Source organism: Mastigoproctus giganteus, chromosome 2, assembly GCF_048544385.1.
Source record: "Mastigoproctus giganteus isolate SK-2022 chromosome 2, ASM4854438v1, whole genome shotgun sequence".
NCBI lineage: Eukaryota > Metazoa > Arthropoda > Arachnida > Uropygi > Thelyphonidae > Mastigoproctus > Mastigoproctus giganteus.
Window position 1 is genome coordinate 11,546,626 of NC_143576.1, and position 18,564 is coordinate 11,565,189.

The 18,564-nt window shown below is 39.0% G+C and overlaps 1 protein-coding gene across 6 annotated transcripts in view; it reads right to left on the reverse strand.

Moving 5' to 3' along the window:
- The window catches only part of RhoGAP15B (RhoGAP_ARAP and RA_ARAPs domain-containing protein RhoGAP15B), a 228,669-nt gene that overhangs the window by 95,223 nt on the left and 114,882 nt on the right, over nt 1–18,564 (reverse strand). For 5 of the 6 annotated variants that reach the window (XM_090388206.1, XM_090388203.1, XM_090388207.1 and 2 more), the window contains exon 13: nt 4,927–4,998. In XM_090388206.1, the coding sequence (XP_090244332.1) occupies nt 4,927–4,998 (72 nt within the window). The remainder of the gene's footprint in view (nt 1–4,926; nt 4,999–18,564) is intronic. The other variant, XM_090388208.1, reaches the window with a different exon arrangement.

Here is an 18,564-nt window from a genome sequence, read left to right on the forward strand (position 1 = left end):
CTTTTCTTATGTTTAACTTCAACAATTTCTCTTCCACTTTGCTCTCAGTTATTACAAGATCATTAAGCACCCTGCTACAATTTGATAACCTTCTGCCATTTTCAAACCTTAATAATTCCTCACGTGTGAATGTAGATGCAAAATACTCATTCAGTTTGTTTGCTATCTGAGCAGGATCATCAACAGTCGAACCATCGATGTCAAGTGGACCAATCAGATTCATCCCCTTCCTTTTAGAGTTTATATAAGTAAAGAAATCCTTGCTGTTTTTCTTAGCATCTTTTGCCAAGGATTTCTCGTAATATGCCTTCGCCTGCCGAACCTCCTTTGTGACCTGATTACAGATTAACTTATATCTGCCATAGGCTTCTGAGTCGCTTGATAATTTATATGCATCCCATGCATTTTTCTTCTCTGTTACGAGTCTCATTAGTTCATTTGACAACCGTTTAGGCCTAAACCTTGAACAATATTTCTTAATAGGTATGAAACTTTTAGTAGCTTCCACGATTAATTCCTTGAATGCTTCCCACTTAGAATTTACTGTTGGTAACATCGTCAGTTGATCCCACTGTACAGAATTTAAAAACTGTCGGAGACCACTGTACTCGCCTTTACGGAAGCAAAAACCCTTTCCTTTACCCCTGATGGTAATTAAATCTTTAAGTAAATCCCACGTCAGTACACTGTGATCACTGCCACCTAGTGGTTCTTTTATCTGCATATTCCTAATACATGAATGATCACTGCTGATACCCAGATCAAGAGTATTACTTTCTCTGGTTGCCTCTCGAACATGCTGCTGCAGAAAACAATCATCCAATAAATCCACAAAAGTCTGACTAGTGTGTGAGTGCCCAAACCACAAGTTCCAGTCAATATCTGGGAAGTTAAAATCCCCCATTATAAGACATTCCGATTTACTAGCCCACTCTATTTCTCTGTACAATTGTTCATTGTACTCATTCGAGTCATTAGGCCTATGACACACTCCTACTCTAATTTTTGCTTTCGCAGTGCTTATGTCACACCAAACTGACTCAACAGTGCACTGTTCATCTATATCAACTGGATGCACTTCTTTTGATTTTATATTTTTCTTTATTAACAGCATAACACCTCCTCCCTTCCTATCCTGTCTATCCTTTCTGTACACATTGTACCCCCCAAATTCCAGTTCGGCATTCCTTATATCTGTGTGACACCACGTCTCTGATATCCCAACAATATCTGCCTTTGATGTCTTGACAAACACTTCAAATTCATCAAATTCATTTACTATACTTCTAGCATTGGTATACATGCAAGTATACATGTACCTATTCCTATTCCCAGCCACTCTAACACATCCCATATACCCACCTGTTTTTAGCATTAAATCAGCTCACACACCAACCGTAAGAATAAGTATTTACTGTAACTAAAATATTTACATAAAAAAATAAAATAACTATTTACAAAAACTACTATTATATTAAATTAAATTATATACATGTAAAAACATTAAAACTGTGATAAAATCCTTAAGATAAAATACACTAAAATAAACCGGATTAAAAGCAATAAAAACAATAAAAGTCTCTGGAGCTTTCGGAAGCATCGGCTTCCTTCCTCAGCAGTAACAAAACTTCCTGCAGCACGTCCATATATAACAGGCTCACGGTACCTATACACGTGGTGCAGTCGGCGCATGGTCTGAACTGGAAGCGGAAATAGCTCGGGAACGTGTTAAGCAGAACCGTTCATCCATACTTATGGCTGCAGGAAGTTTTGTTACTGCTGAGGAAGGAAGCCGATGCTTCCGAAAGCTCCAGAGACTTTTATTGTTTTTATCGCTTTTAATCCAGTTTATTTTAGTGTATTTTGTCTTAAGGATTTTATCACAGTTTTAATGTTTTTACATGTATATAATTTGATTTAATATAATAGTAGTTTTTGTAAATAGTTATTTTATTTTATTATGTAAATATTTTAGTTACAGTAAATACTTATTCTTACGGTTGGTGTGTGAGCTGATTTAATGCTAAAATATGAATTTTCCCAACCTCAGAGGCCTTTATCAGGATACCCACCTGTTTCACGATGACTGACATCCGTCCCTGAAACCCCCAACACCCCTCGCTCCAGGTCGCTACTTATTCTAATAGAAGTTGTGCAAGAATCACCTTCACCTCTGCCTACGGCTACTGTTAAACTACTGGTCTGAGACAGTATTTAAATTCTATACAGTGGGACCAACTGATGATGTTACCAACAGCAAATTCAAAATGGAAAGCATTCAAAGAATTTATCTTGGAAGCTAATAGGTCCAACTAAGAAATATTGTTCAAGGTTTAGGCCTAAATGGATGTCAGATGAACTAATGAGACATGATGAATTTGAAGTGTTGGTCAAGACATCAAAGGCGGATATTGTTGGGATAGCAGAGATGTGGTGTCACCCAGATATAAGGAATGCAGAACTGGAATTTGGGGAGTACAATGTGACCAGAAAGGATAGGATGGGAGGAGGTGTTAGCTGTTAATTAAGAAAAACATAAAATCAAAAGAAGTGCACCCAGTTGATATAGATGAACAGTGCACTGTTGAGTCAGTTTGGTGTGACATAAACACTGCGAAAGCAAAAATAAGAGTAGGAGTGTGTTATAGGCCTAATGACTCGAATGAGTACAATGAACAATTGTACAGAGAAATATAGTGGGCTAGTAAATCAGAATGTCTTATAACGGGGGATTTGGCATTGGAGGCAAACTGCTGCTAGGGATAAAGGGGTGGTTGAGGGGGAGAAGACAGAGTGGTAATCAATGGACACTGCTCATCATGGACTAATGTTATTAGTGGAGTCCCTCAGGGTTCAGTATTGGGTCCATTATTGTTTTCTGTATTTATAAATGATATTGATGATGGTATATCAAGCTTAATGTCCAAGTTTGCAGACGATACGAAGGTTGGCAGGGTTGTCAAGGACACTACTAACACTATGCTGCTGCAAGAGGATCTGGAAAGGTTGAGCAGATGGGCTGAGAGGTGGCAAAAGAAGTTTAACATTGACAAATGTAAAGTACTACATATGGGAAACAGCAACCCCAGAGCAACATATCAACTCTGTGGTACTACACTGACAGTGGTAGAGAATGAAAGGGACCTGGGGGGTGTTTGTGCAGGCAGATATGAAGTTCTCTGAGCAGTGCAGATAGGCTGCAAGAGTAGCTCATGGTGTATTGTCAATGATATATAGGAATTTTTCTAGCAGGGATAAGGAGGTGATTATTCCCTTGTATAAGGTAATAGTCAGACCACACCTAGAGTACTGTATACAGGCCTGGAGGCCTCATTTCAAGAAAGATGTAGAGCTGCTGGAACCAGTACAGAGAAGGGCAAAAAGATTAGTGAATGGAACAAAGGGGTGCTCTTACGAAGAAAGGCTTAAGTTTTGCAAATTACAGTGTCTTGAGACTAGGCACCGGCGAGGTGAGAAGATAGAGGCGTATAAAGCTTTGAATGGTTTGAGCATGCTCAATGCTGATGGGATTCTTCCTCTTGGTCTGAATAATCACCTGAGAGGGCATAAATTCAAATTGAGGAAAGACAGATGTAGGATAGATGTGCGGAAATCTGCCTTTAGCCAGCGGGTAGTTGGTTGGTGGAACAGACTTCCATCCCTTGTTGTGGAAGTTGATAGCCTAAATAAATTTAAGGCTCAGCTGGACAGGTATTTCGAACGAACGGGGGGTGGGGGGGGGAAGTTTTTTTTTTTTTTTTTTTATTTTGGCTGATGCTGCATAAGCTTGCTTTCTTGCATCATATGCCTCTACTAATGCTAAAAGATGAATATCTTCACCAACCTCCAAAAAAAGCCAAGGTCCAATTGTCTTCCAACAAGGTCATGCTGTCAGTCTTCTTGGACTCTAAAGGTATCATCCTTACAAATTACCTTACAAAACACAACAGTACCACTGGGGAGTACTATAGAAACCTCCTGAGAAAGTTACAAGCTTATCGAGTTGAGGCTTCCCATGTCTCAAAATTGTCTCTAGAGTTGTTCACTTAGGAAGGGCCGCTCCCACAGTGGACTTTATGTCAATCAGGTGACTTTGAAAGCCTGCAACACCCACCTTATTCTCCAGAATTCTGATTTCCAGACTTCTTCCTCTTCCCTAAAATGAAGAAACTATCATGGGGCTGCAGATTTCAGACTGATGAAGTGATAATTAATGAAGTGGAAGCCTGGTTTATTTGCTCAAAGTGAGGAGCTCTAATCAAGGGCCTGAAAGAGCTTGCTTATCCATAGATGAATAAATGTCTTCTCTACCTACAAGGTAGAGAAGGATAAAATTTCCCAGAAAATTATTCCACCTATCAAAATAGAGTGACAGCTGCTGAATGCCAGGTTTCACAGTTCCTTGCACACAATGTTCAAACTCATATGGATTGATATCAGCTTACACAAAGTATTTTGCATTGCTAAACAACAGATGGACAATTTAATCTTGAAGTCCTACATAAAATTTTAACCACTTCTTAGAAATTCTGGATTTTGGAGCCTTGAACACTTGTGACTTTTGTATTTTTTGTTATCAGTGAATATGTCTCCCCCCCCTGCATGTAACAATTCAATGATCACTCAGTCTATCTCAGAAATATACATCCCTTAAAACAATACAAAACAGTACAAAACAAAACAAAACAGTGTTCAGCATGTGCATGTTACACTATTTTTCTGTAAAGCCAAGCACCTGAATACCGTAATGATTTAGAGGAATCATCTGTCATGCTTTGATCACTTTTTTATTGTGTTTTTCTTTTCCTTTTATTTGGAGGGTGGGGTGGAGAGAGATAATACTATTTTTCAGTATATCTATACTTCTGCCTAAAAGTTTGGAATCATGAAAATGAGCACATTTTGAGAACAGATTACTGCACTTACCCTTACATTGAGACACTTTCCCCAATCTTTACTATAAACATATACTCCAATTAGAATATCTCCAGCAGGTCTCTAAAATAAAAAAAAACAATAACATATTAATTTATTTTCATTACCATGTATATCATAATTTAATTCTCAACAGAAATGATTTTTTTACCAACACTTGGTGCAAAAAGAAACAGATACAGAAATCAATTTAAGGTACACTTGTTAGAAATGTTGACTATATTAAAAGTGAATGTTTAGGAAAATGAGGTGTATTAGAATTATACAGGCATGATATTCATCATGCCTGTATAATTATCAATATTGTTATACAAAGCATTGACATCAAAAATAGCAGTCTCTTCATTCCATCTAATACTGTAAAGGTACCCTTTACAAACTGAAAATTTTTGTATATTTGCAAGATCTAAATCCAAGATTGTCTTAATAAAAACTATCTGAATTTATATTAAACCAAGCAATTTACTAATCTCAAGCTCAAATTCAAGGTCATAAGCAAGTAAATGAAAGGAATACATTTTCGTAAACAAGCTAAATGAAAAACACATTTTGACGAAACGGGATAAGCGAAACAACAATATTTTGAAGTTTTCTGAGCAGTGCACATAGGCTGCCTGAGCAGGTCATGGGGTCTTGTCAATGATATATAGGAATTTTGCTAGCAGGTATAAGGAAGTGATTATCCCTTTGTATAAGGCAATGGTCAGGCCACACCTTGAGTACTGTGTACCTCATTTTAGGAAGAATTTAGTTGCTAGAACATGTACAGAGAACAGCAACAAGACTGGTGAGGAACAAAGGGGTGGTCTTACCAAGAAAGGCTTAAGTTCTGCAAATTGCAGCATCTGGAGACTAGGCACCTGTGAGGTGATCTGATTGAAGTGTATAAGGCCTTAAATAGTTTGAGCAGGCTGAATGCTGATGCGACTCTTCTTCTTGCTCAGATTACAAATCTGAGAGGGCATAAATTCAAATTGAGGAAAGATAGTTGCAGAATAGATGTGTGCGGAATTTGCCTTTAGCCTGCAGGTAGTTGATTGCTGGAACAAACTTCCATCTGCTGTTGTGGAAGTTGGTAGCTTAAATAAATTCAAGGAAGAGTTGGGTAAACTTTTGGAACGAATGGATGGGTGAAATGGGAAGGGATTCTTTTTTTTTTTGGCTGGTGCTGTATAAGCATGCTCTTTCTTCAATCACATACCTTAACTAATGCTAATTTACTATTGAGTTGTTAAATGAATGGACAATTAACTGAAAGACATACTAATAGCAAATTTGTGGCAGTTAAATTTGTTAAAAATTCTATTCATTGTAGAAATTAGTCTGAATGATGTTCACCCACTAGCTGCCACACCATTACAGGTGCTATTAAAAGACTCAGGTGCCACAGTTAAAACAAAACTATGCACAGCTACAAAGATCTGCAAGATTGACCAGGAAAATGAAATACAAGGGTTTATCCAAAAGTTCCTGGACTGAATCAATAATAAGAAATGGGCTTGCTTCTGTTACTGATCATAGTTGTACCCCTTCAAAGTTGTCCCCTTGTCAGTTTATACACCAGTCCAGCGTTTCTGCTATTGCTGGACTGATTTTTTCGGACTGCAGACTTCGTGATTCTTCAATTTTCCAGATGTCAGGGAAACAATGCCCTTTTAGCTGTGATTTCATTTTTGGAAAAAAGAAGAAATAACAAGGAGCCAAATAAGCTGAGTAGGGAGAGTGGGGGATAACTACTTTGTTTTTCAGCCAAAAATGTCAATAAAAACATGCCTTGTTTTACCATTGTTGGGGGTGTTTTTTGCAGACTTTTTCCCCAAGACACTTCAAAACCTCCAGGTTAACTGTTTGGCATTAAGGCACAAATTCATGAAGAATTTCAGTCAGCAATCAAGGCACAAACTTTGCAGAGATTTCTCTGTTTTTCTAGCAGAGAAATCTGTTTTTTAACAGAGAAATTAGCAATTTCTCTGTTAAAATGCATTGGCATGTTCCGTAAGAGAGAGTCCTAGCCTGTCAGTAATATTGGAAATAGTCATTCATCAGTCTTCATTGATGATCTGGTGAACTTTTTCACTTGGCTGACTTGTTAATGTGTGACCTGAATGCTCAGTCTTCAACTGATGTTTGACACATTTGAATCACAAGAACAACTCAAATGTTTGTGTTCTTCCCATGGCATTGTCACCAAAAGCTGTTTTGAGCATCTTGTGCATTTCTGATGCTGTCTTCCCCAGTTTGAAGAAAAATATTTCACACAAAAGCATCATTTCTTCAAATCAGTTATTTCACAAATAAATGAAACTGCCAATTGTACTTAACAAGGGATATAATAAATAACTGTAGTGACACAACACAGCCAGCGATAGCAGCAAAATTCACAAGATTGCTTTGGGAGATACTAACATAGCGGCATACAGTAGCAGTATGCTCTACTATTTGCAGTTCACCCTAAAAGGCTGCTAGTCTGGGAACTTTTGATTATATGCTCGTATGACACATTCAACCCATGTTTTATCTAAAAACAGTATAAAAAAAAGCTATTTAGATACTGCTGCACTGGCCTTTGGAAATGAGTATAGTGCCATCTTTTTGAAGGTTTCTTACTGCCTTCTGTTTCTCCTCTAATAAGGTTAAGCTTTGGCAGTAGTTACAGATACCTCTGAGTACAATAAAAATCAGCCAGCCCATAGAGGATAAACTGAACTACTCAATCCTTGACAAAAGATTCCACATCTAGCACAGAAAAAAAAAAAAAAAAAAAAGAGTAAAAAAAAAAGCTCAAAATCATTCTGGATGACAATAACTTTATAAACATTTAAATCCAAACAATTCAGAACCATCCCACACATATTATAATGATAAAGCTTCCCAGATTATATGACAAGTTTTATCATTAGGTTTCAAGTCGGCTCACTAGATTATATGTAAAAAGTGTGCTGCACAGTCCTAGCCATAAGAAAACCGAAGACATTACATCAAATTTATACAAAGTATCTATCCAGCCTGAAGCTATCCTGGTACACTTTGATGTCAATGCTATGCTTATTACATTGACACTTTGTAAAGGAAAACAGTCTCTCAATGAAGTCACTAAATAATAAAGATATCCTCATGATAAAGATATGCTAAGCTATGATATATATAATGATATCCTCATCATATAGTCATAGTGAGGATCAACTCAATTCTTTCATTCAGGATCTTAACCAATTATAAAGAAAAATGTCGGAAAACTGCTAGCTTGGGGGGAGACAAAGACCAATAGATTGACAGTAGCCACTGGCAGAGGTGAAAGAGATTCTTGCACTGCTTTTATTAGAATGAGCAGAAGCCTGAAAAACAAGATGCATGATATTTCAGAGACTGCTGGGAGCCATTGCGGTACAAGTAAACACATGGGTTGTGTTAGGGTAGCTAAGAATAGAAACAGGTGCAGGTATACTTGCGTGTACACCAATGCTAGGAGTTTAGTAAATAAATTTGATGAATTTGAGGTATTGCTCAAAACATCAAAGGCAGATATTGTTGGGATATCAGAGATGTGGTGTCACACAGATATAAGGGATGCAGAACTGGAATTTGGGGAGTACAACGTCTACAGAAAGGATAGACAGGATGGGGAGGGGTTATGCTATTAGTTAAGAAACGCATAAAAACCAAGGAAGTGAAGCCAGTTGACATCGCTGGACAGTGCAGTGTTGAGTCAGTTTTGTGTGACATAAGCATTGGAAGATCAAAATTGAGAGTAGGAATGTGCTATAGGCCTAATGACTCTGATGACTATAATAAGAAACTGTACAGGGAAATAGAGTGGGCCAGTAAATCACAGTGTCTTATAATGGGGGATTTTAATTTCCCAGATATTGACTGGAATTTGTGGGTTGGTCACTCACACACTAGCAGGGCTTTTGTGGATTTATTGGATGATTGTTTTCTACATCAGCATGTTCGGGAGGCAACTAGAGGGAGTAATACTCTTGATTTGATTATCAGCAGTGATTCTTCATGCATTAAGAATCTGCAGATAAATGAACCACTAGGTGGTGGTGATCACAGTGTGTTGAAGTGGGATTTACTCAAAGAGGTAACTACCATTAGGGGTAAAGGGAAGGGTTATTGCTTCCATAAAGGCGACTACGATGGACTGAGACAGTATTTAAATTCTATACAGTGGGACCAACTGATCATGTTACCAACAGCAAATTGAAAATGGGAAGCATTCAAAGAACTTATCTTGGAAGCTACTAGGCTTTAGATACCAACTAAGAAATATTGTTCAAGGTTTAGGCCTAAATGGATGTCAGATGAACTAATGAGGCATATGGCAGAGAAGAAAAATGCATGGGATACTTACAAATTAACACATGACACAGAAGCCTATGATAGATACAAGTTGATATGCAACCAAGTTACAAAGGAGGTTAGGCAGGCGAAGGCAGATTACGAGAAATCCTTGGCAAGGGATGCAAAGAAAAACAGCAAAGAGTTCTTTACTTATGTAAACTCTAGAAGGAAGGGGATGAATCAGATTGGTCCACTTGATATTGATGGGTCAACTGTTGATGATCTTGATCAGGTAGCTAACAAACTAAATCTATTAATCTTGATAAACTTTATTGTCAATTAAATTGTACTTTTAACTCTATATATATATATATATATATATATATATATATATATATATATATGTAACGACTTAATCTAACAAATAATTAATACATAACTATAGTGGTACACGTGATACGGAAGTTGTATAAAGGGAACTCGTAGAAAACACTAGATACCGAAAAAAATATATATATAACATAACTGTTTTGGGATATAACTTAAGGATTTAATTTTTGTTTTGAATTTTATTGAATTAAATCGGAATCATGACTCTGACCAGAGCAGCAAAGCAAAAGGCTCAAGCTAATGGGAGTGCTGTGGTTCAGGGGAGAACTGAGGGGGGCAGTTGCCCTCTGAATCACAGTCTATTAAAATGCACTGTTTGCTTGATGTTTGCGGAGCAGTCGGGTACGGGACATGATACTGCCAAGGGGGATGTCTTTGTGTGTGCACGATGTAAGGAGTGCAAGGAAATCAGGCGACAACTCAGCGTTGTTATGGGCCTTTATGAGAGCTTGAAGGACAGGGTGGATGCCCTCGAAGGAAATAAATTGAGGGGCCCATCAAGCTCTCAGCTGCCCACATCAACGCCAGAGCTTGCACTTGGTCATCAGGCAACACAGAAGCAGCCCCCTAGGCAGAATGCGCTGGTCCCACAGGAACTAGTAGTTGTTGGTGACTCTATTGTCAGGGAAACGGGGAACATCCTTTGTAAAAAGGATAGGTGGAATAGGACCAGGGTATGTCTGCCAGGGGCAAAGGTTGATGACGTTGTAGAGCGGATATCATCTTTTAAGGGCACAAAAGGTGATATAGTTGTACACGTTGGCACTAATGATATTAAGAGTAGGAGACCGGCGGAATTACTTAGCAAGTACAGGTCACTGTTGAAAAAAAGCCGTGAATTAGGGTTGAACTTGAAAGTGTCTGCAATTCTGCCCAGACACGATAGGAGGGAGTATATGATGAGAGCCTTGTCGATCAATTCGGCCCTGGAGGGATTGTGCAAGGCTCAAGGGGTAGAATTTTTTTCAGCCTGGACTGTACTTGTTAACAGGAGAGATTGCTTCTACAGGGATGGGATACACTTAAATAGAAAGGGTGCAAGAATTTTTGCTGATGCTGTCGAGGCAGTGTTAGGTGGGTCGGAAAACTGCTAGTTGGGGGGGATACAAGGACTAATAGATTAACAGTAGCCAGTGGCAGAGGTGGAAGTGATTCTTGCACTGCTTCTATTGAAATGAGCAGAAGTCTGAAAAACAGGATGCAGGATATTTCAGAGACTGCTGGTAGTCATTGCGGTACAAGTAAACACATGGGTTGTGTTAGGGTAGCTAAGAATAGAAACAGGTGCATGTATACCTGCGTGTACACCAATGCTAGGAGTTTGGTAAATAAATTTGATGAATTTGAGGTATTGCTCAAAACATCAAAGGCAGATATTGTTGGGATATCAGAGACGTGGTGTCACACAGATATAAGTAATGCGGAACTGGAATTTGGGGAATACAATGTGTATAGAAAGGATAGACAGGACAGGAGGGGAGGAGGGGTCATGCTATTAATTAAGAAACACATAAAGTCCAAGGAAGTGAAGCCAGTCGACATCGATGGACAGGGCAGCGTCGAGTCAGTTTGGTGTGACATAAGCATAGGGAAATCAAAATTGAGAGTAGGAGTGTGCTATAGGCCTAATGACTCTGATGAGTATAATAAGATATTGTACAGGGAAATAGAGTGGGCCAGTAAATCAGAGAGTCTTATAATGGGGGACTTTAATTTCCCAGATATTGACTGGAATTTGTGGGTTGGTCACTCGCACACTAGCAAGGCTTTTGTGGATTTATTGGATGATTGTTTTCTACATCAGCATGTTCGTGAGGCAACAAGAGGGAGCAATACTCTTGATCTGATTATCAGTAGTGATTCTTCATGCATTAAGAACCTGCAGATAAATGAACCACTAGGTGGCAGTGATCACAGTGTGTTGAAGTGGGATTTACTCAAGGAGGTAACTACCATCAGAGGTAAAGGGAAGGGTTTTTGTTTTCGTAAAGGCGACTATGATGGTCTGAGACAGTATTTAAATTCTATACAGTGGGACCAACTGATGATGTTACCAACAGCAAACTCAAAATGGGAACCATTCAAGGAACTAATCTTGGAGGCTACCAGGCTTTACATACCAACTAAGAAATATTGTTCAAGGTTTAGGCCTAAATGGTTGTCAGATGAACTAATGAGACATGTGGCAGAGAAGAAAAATGCATGGGATACATACAAATTAATGGGTGACATGGAAGCCTATGATAGATATAAGTTGGTCTGTAACCAAGTCACAAAGGAGATTAGGCAGGCAAAGGCAGACTATGAAAAATCCTTGGCAAAGGATGCAAAGAAAAACAGAAAAGAGTTCTTTACATACTTGAACTCGAAAAGGAAAGGGATGAATCAGATTGGTCCACTGGATATTGATGGTTCAACAGTTGAGGATCCTGCTCAGGTGGCTAACAATCTAAACGAGTATTTTGCATCTACATTCACGCATTCTTGCAGGAGTTATTCAGGAAGGAGAATGATGTAAGTAAAGTAAACATTGGCAGTGAGCTGGATGATTTTGTAATAACTGAGAGGAAAGTGGAGGAGAGATTGTTGAGGATATACATAAAAAAGGCACCTGGGGTGGATGGGATCTATCCAGTTATATTAAAGGAGGCAGCAAAGGAAGTAAGCAAACCCTTAGCCATAATTATGAGAGCTTCCTTGGACTCAGGGGAGGTACCCATAGACTGGAAATGTGCAAATGTGACCCCAATTCACAAAGGAGGATCAAAGGCTGACAAATAATTATAGACCAGTGAGCTTAACTTCTGTTCCAGGAAAATTAATGGAGGCACTGGTTAAAGAAGCACTGCAGGATCATTTAGACAAGACTTCAGTTATAGCTCGGACACAGCATGGCTTTGTTAAGGGGAAGTCTTGCCTGACCAATTTGATTGGATACTATGATGCAGTCACAAAAGAACTGGATGCAGGGAATAGCTTTGATATTATATATTTGGATCTTACAAAGGCTTTTGATACTGTTGAACATGGAAGACTGCTACACAAATTGGAGCAGCGTGACATTGGAGGCAAATTGCTGCTATGGATAAAGGGGTGGTTGAGGGGGGAGAAGACAGAGAGTGGTAATCAATGGACACTGCTCATCGTGGACTAATGTTATTAGTGGAGTCCCTCAGGGCTCAGTGTTGGGTCCATTATTGTTTTCTGTATTTATAAATGATATTGATGATGGTATATCAAGCTTAATGTCCAAGTTTGCAGACGATACAAAGGTTGGCAGGGTTGTCAAGGACACTACTGACACTATGCTGCTGCAACAGGATCTGGAAAGGTTGAGCAGATGGGCTGAGAGGTGGCAAATGAAGTTTAACGTTGACAAATGTAAAGTACTACACATGGAAAACAGCAACCCCAGAGCACGTATCAACTCTGTGTTACTACACTGACAGTGGTAGAGAATGAAAGGGACCTGGGGGTGGTTGTGCAGGCAGATATGAAGTTCTCTGAGCAGTGCAGACGGGCTGCAAGAGTAGTTCATGGAGTATTGTCAATGATATACAGGAATTTTTCCAGCAGGGATAAGGAGGTGATTATTCCCTTGTATAAGGCAATGGTCAGGCCACACCTAGAGTACTGTATACAGGTCTGGAGGCCTCATTTCAAGAAGGATGTAGAGCTGCTGGAACGAGTACAGAGAAGGGCAACAAGATTAGTGAATGGAACAAAGGGGTGCTCTTACGAAGAAAGGCTTAAGTTTTGCAAATTACAGTGTCTGGAGACTAGGCACCAGCGAGGTGATCTGATAGAGGTGCATAAAGCCTTGAATGGTTTGAACATGCTCAATGCTGATGGGATTCTTCCTCTAGCTCAGAATAATCACCTGAGAGGGCATAAATTCAAATTGAGGAAAGACAGATGTAGGATAGACGTGAGTAAATTTGCCTTTAGCCAGCGGGTGGTTGGTTGGTGGAACAGACTTCCATCCCTTGTAGTGGAGGTTGATAGCCTAAATAAGTTTAAGGCTCAGCTGGACAGGTATTTTGAACGAACAGAGGGGTGAAGTGGTTTTTTTTTTTTTTTTGGCTGATGCTACATAAGCTTGCTTTCTTGCATCAAATGCCTCTACTAATGCTAATGCTAAAATAAGATTAAGATGGAAATAGAATGCAATATACAGGGTAATTCAGGAGGAATAGTAAATATTTTGGGAGGTTATAGTATTGATTATTCTGAGTAAAAAAAAGTTTATATAAATATGTGTCCAATTCTCAATGGATACGGCGATACAGCTGTTTGAATCAGGTGCACACAGCTCCTGAATCACATGTGACCAAGAAGCAGTTATAACTGGATGCTGTTTGGTGTTAGAAGTGTTTGGTTAAGAATGCCAAACATCTTCACACATGCTGAATATGCCAATATGGTGTTTGTCTAAGGTTTTTGTGGTGGAAGTGCTACTGCTGCTTGTAAAGAATACTGTTAATGGTTTCCTAACCGTAGAATAGCAGATTGAAGAATGTTTACTAGTGTTTACACCAAACTGCATGAGACTGGTACAGTTCCCATTACTCATATTTCTTTTGAATGTGCAACTGAAAAAAAATGTGGATGAAATAGAACACATTCTTCAGTTGGTAGAACATAGTCCTACTATTAGCACTAGAAGAATTTCTACACATATCAGTGTTCCACAAACAAGAGTATGGTGAACATTACGCAAGCACGGGTTCTATCCATTTCACATACAGCGGGTGCAACACCTTCAACCAGGTGTTGAACAGGATGATACCCAGTGATTGGAATTTTGTCAGTGGGTCAATGCTAATCGCCGGTTAATTCCATTAATACTGTTCAGCGATGAAGCTACTTTCACCTGTGACGGTATCAACACCCATAGCTCTCACAGGTGGTCAACAAAAATCCACACGCCAGGGTGGGAAGGAAGTAGACTCAATCACTGCAGGTGGCAGAAAAAAAAGAACATAGGGAAAGAGATTCTTATGGTGGAGCGTGCTTTTTTGCAGCTCTGTCCCACACTGGCCTGAGGGTTACCCTAATGGCCGGTTAGCATACCACACCATGCCAGCTAGGAAAAGCTACAGCATGGTGTCAGCTTGGATAGCCATGAGGCCTCTGAGGGCCTGCACAGCCATCAGTCTGTCCAGTGAAGATACTAAGATAGAGCATGCAATTAATAATAACTTTCATTCACTCAACATTCACACAATTTTATTTTTTATAGTTTTTTTCTTACACTTTCTATTCTTTTATATATTAGATATCGATCAGATCAGTGCATTTCAACAGGTGTCTTTTACATAGAAAAGATTTGACTTAATCCATACTACCTCTACATATTACATAGAAAAGCATGCATGGGGGTTGGCAAGCAAAGCGAGCAGGGGGCTTGTTTATTTTGGTTTTTAGGAGCATTAGCAACTAAGGCCATATTTATCCGGGGATATGCGGTGGCCATTCCCTGACCTTTCTGCATCCTCCGTATTTGGTGGTCATGGGCTTGAACCCCGGTCTAATCAAGAAGCGTGTGATATGCACTGCTGCTGCTGCTCCTGTCCACCTGGCTACGGAGGCACTTGAGCAGGGGGCAAAGCCCCCTAGTGTATCATTAAAAAAGTCAATAAATACAAACAATAAGCATTTATCTTTCTTTAATACCTCTCATAATGGCTTTGTGCATGCCAGTTTCAAACAGCTGTATCTCCTTATCCATTGAGAATTTGACACATTTATATGAACTTTTTTACTCAGAATAATTGATACTATAACCCCCCCCCCCACAAATATTTACTATTCCTCCTAAATCACCCTGTATATAAAACTCCCATTCCTTGACAACCTTTTTACAGACTTTTCCCAATTATTTAGAGAAAACAGTATATGGAATAGCCTCTAATCTCAGACAACTGTGAATATGCCTAGAAATAAACTATCAAGATGAGCTAGCCTACATCAGAAAGATTAATAAATTAACCTCTGAACACCATAAATAAGACAAATAATATGCAAAAATTCACTCCAACAGCAGTTAAGAAATAATGGTCACATTTCCATTCCTTTGGTTCCTTGGCTAACTCAAAAGAAAGTGCATATAGCCAGGTTGGACAACATGGAGCATCTACCTATAGTGGTGTGCAAAACTTAAGGACCAGTCAGGTTTTCACCTGTAGCTTCTCATAGGAGTGGACTGGATATGGGAAAAGCATACCAAAGGAACCTTGCGAGGTACTGAAATGATGAAGGAAACTACACCGACACAACAACAGAAACAAAACGGTACAGAGGGACTTTATTCAAAAATGGCAACATAGCACTGGCTGCCATGACACAGATGCATCACTGCCAAAGATGGAACAAAGGAAAGAGGTGGTCCTCAGCAGGAGATATAGTCACCCCCTAATGTCGATGCTGGCTTTGCACTGCCTGTCCATACTTAGAAGAATGTTGTTGATAAGTTCTTGCAATAACATCGTCCATTCCTCTGTCAGCTGGTGAACATTTTCTGGTGGGTGTGGACGTCCCACTAGGCATCTCCCCAGAGTGTCCCATATGTGTTTGATGGGATTTAGATCGATGCAACGGGCAGGCCAATCCATACGAACAATGTCTTCACTTTCCAAAAGAATATCAACAGCTGCAGTGCGATGGGGTGTGGCATTATCATCCATAAACACAAACTTGGGGCCAATGGCACCTCAGAACAGACGCACATGAGGAAGGATTACCTCGGTACAGTAGTGTGCACTGGTTTTGTACTGCCTTTCAGTATCTGGAGTTGGGTACATCCATCCAAGATAACACCTACCCAGACGAGAACATCTCGACTGCCATATCAATCCCTTTCAGTGAGGCTTGCGGGGTGATCCTCATTTTCCAAAAGTATATCAACAGCTGCAGTGCGATGGGGTGTGGAATTATCATCCATAAACACGAACTTGGAACCAATGGCACCTCGGAACATCTCTCACCAGATTAGCTGACATCCAGAATCGCTGCTGAGACCGAATCTACTCTCATCAGTAAAGAGTACCTTAAATAAAGATTTTTTGATTGTAACATTTAGAAATAGTGTTGGTCCTTAAGTTTTGCACACCAGTGTACAACACCAATTCCAGAGCCTTGAAATAAATAACAAACCTTACAGAAAAATTGTATAACCCCATAGGCACTATTTACCCCATCAGCTGTAGATGCAAAAGTATACATACATACATTAGGGAATATTGAAGGCATTCTGCTTGCATAAATGAACATTCTGACAATGTCCAATTTGGGAGAGTGGATGAATCAGATACAGCTTCTGACTCTCTTCACTATGAATATACTTGGAATCAAACAAAAACTTTAACAATTAGCATTAGCATTAGCAGAGGCATACGATGCAAGAAAGCAAGCTTATTCAAAGAAGCTCTCATAACTATGGCTAAGGGTTTGCTTACTTCCTTTGCTGCCTCCTTTAATATAACTGGATAGATCCCATCCACCCCGGGTGCCTTTTTTATGTTTATCCTCAACAATTTCTCCTCCACTTTCCTCTCAGTTATTAGAAAATAATCTAGCTCACTGCCAATGTTTACTTCACCTACGACATTCCCCTTCCTGAATAACTCCTCATGTGTGAATGTAGATGCAAAATACTCGTTTAGATTGTTAGCCACCTGAGCTGGATCCTCAACTGTTGAACCATCAACATCCAGTGGACCAATCTGATTCATCCCTTTCCTTCTTGAGTTTAAATAGGTAAAGAACTCTTTTCTGTTTTTCTTAGCATCCTTTGCCAAGGATTTCTCATAATCTGCCTTTGCCTGCCTAATCTCCTTTGTGACTTGGTTACAGACCAACTTATATCTATCATAGGCTTCCATGTCACCCATTAATTTGTATGTATCCCATGCATTTTTCTTCTCTGCCATATGTCTCATTAGTTCATCTGACAACCATTTAGGCCTGAACCTTGAACAATATTTCTTGGTTGGTATGTAAAGCCTGGTAACTTCCAAGATTAGTTCCTTGAATGCTTCCCATTTTGAATTTGCTGTTGGTAACATCATCAGTTGGTCCCACTGTATAGAATTTAAATACTGTCTCAGACCATCATAGTCGCCTTTACGAAAGCAAATGGTCCATCCTTTCACGATGTGCACACCCTCTTCACAAGGCGCTACAACTGTCTTAGAGTAATAAATTAAAAATACTAACTATAAACTACTGAATATTAAAATTACTTCTGTAAAGAAAATTCAGAAATTCAAAAACTAAATAAATATGTAAAAATAAAACAAGAAAGAACTGATTAAAAAGGTGCTCCATTAGCAGCTATGATACCAGCAATATAATTAAATTCAACAAAAAGTTGTTGCTGATAGTTTTAAGGCCATATTGCACCAGTTTATTATGCCTGAATTATAATGATTAACTTTTAGCTTTACCATGAATTTAAGTGAATGGGCACAGAGAAAGGATGGGAAATGGGAGATTAGATAAAATTATATTCAGAGCAAAATTCAGGACCCTGGGTGTGCCAAGCTCATACTCACCAGTTGAATTGGAAATTAAATTAAATAGATTTTACAAATATAAAATCAGCTTTATGAAAACAATTTTGGACAACTTTACCAAATTTTATAAATTACATAATAAACATTTCAGAAAATAATTTTTGTATGCCTCTAATAGATCCTTTAATAAGAGAAAAATAATGGAATGTCTTATTAGTGAGGGTTAGGAGGTACACTTTATCAAAAATATAATTTCTCTAAATTGTTTGTGCTGTGGATCTTCCAAGTTTTTTCATTCCTAACAAATATAAAGTATAATTTGTATTCCAGTAATAGAAACATGCAAACCTTCACAAGGAGGAGTAGGCGCCTCCGTAGCCAGGTGCGTAGCACACGCTTCTTGATTAGACCGGGATTCGAGCCCGTGACCACCAAA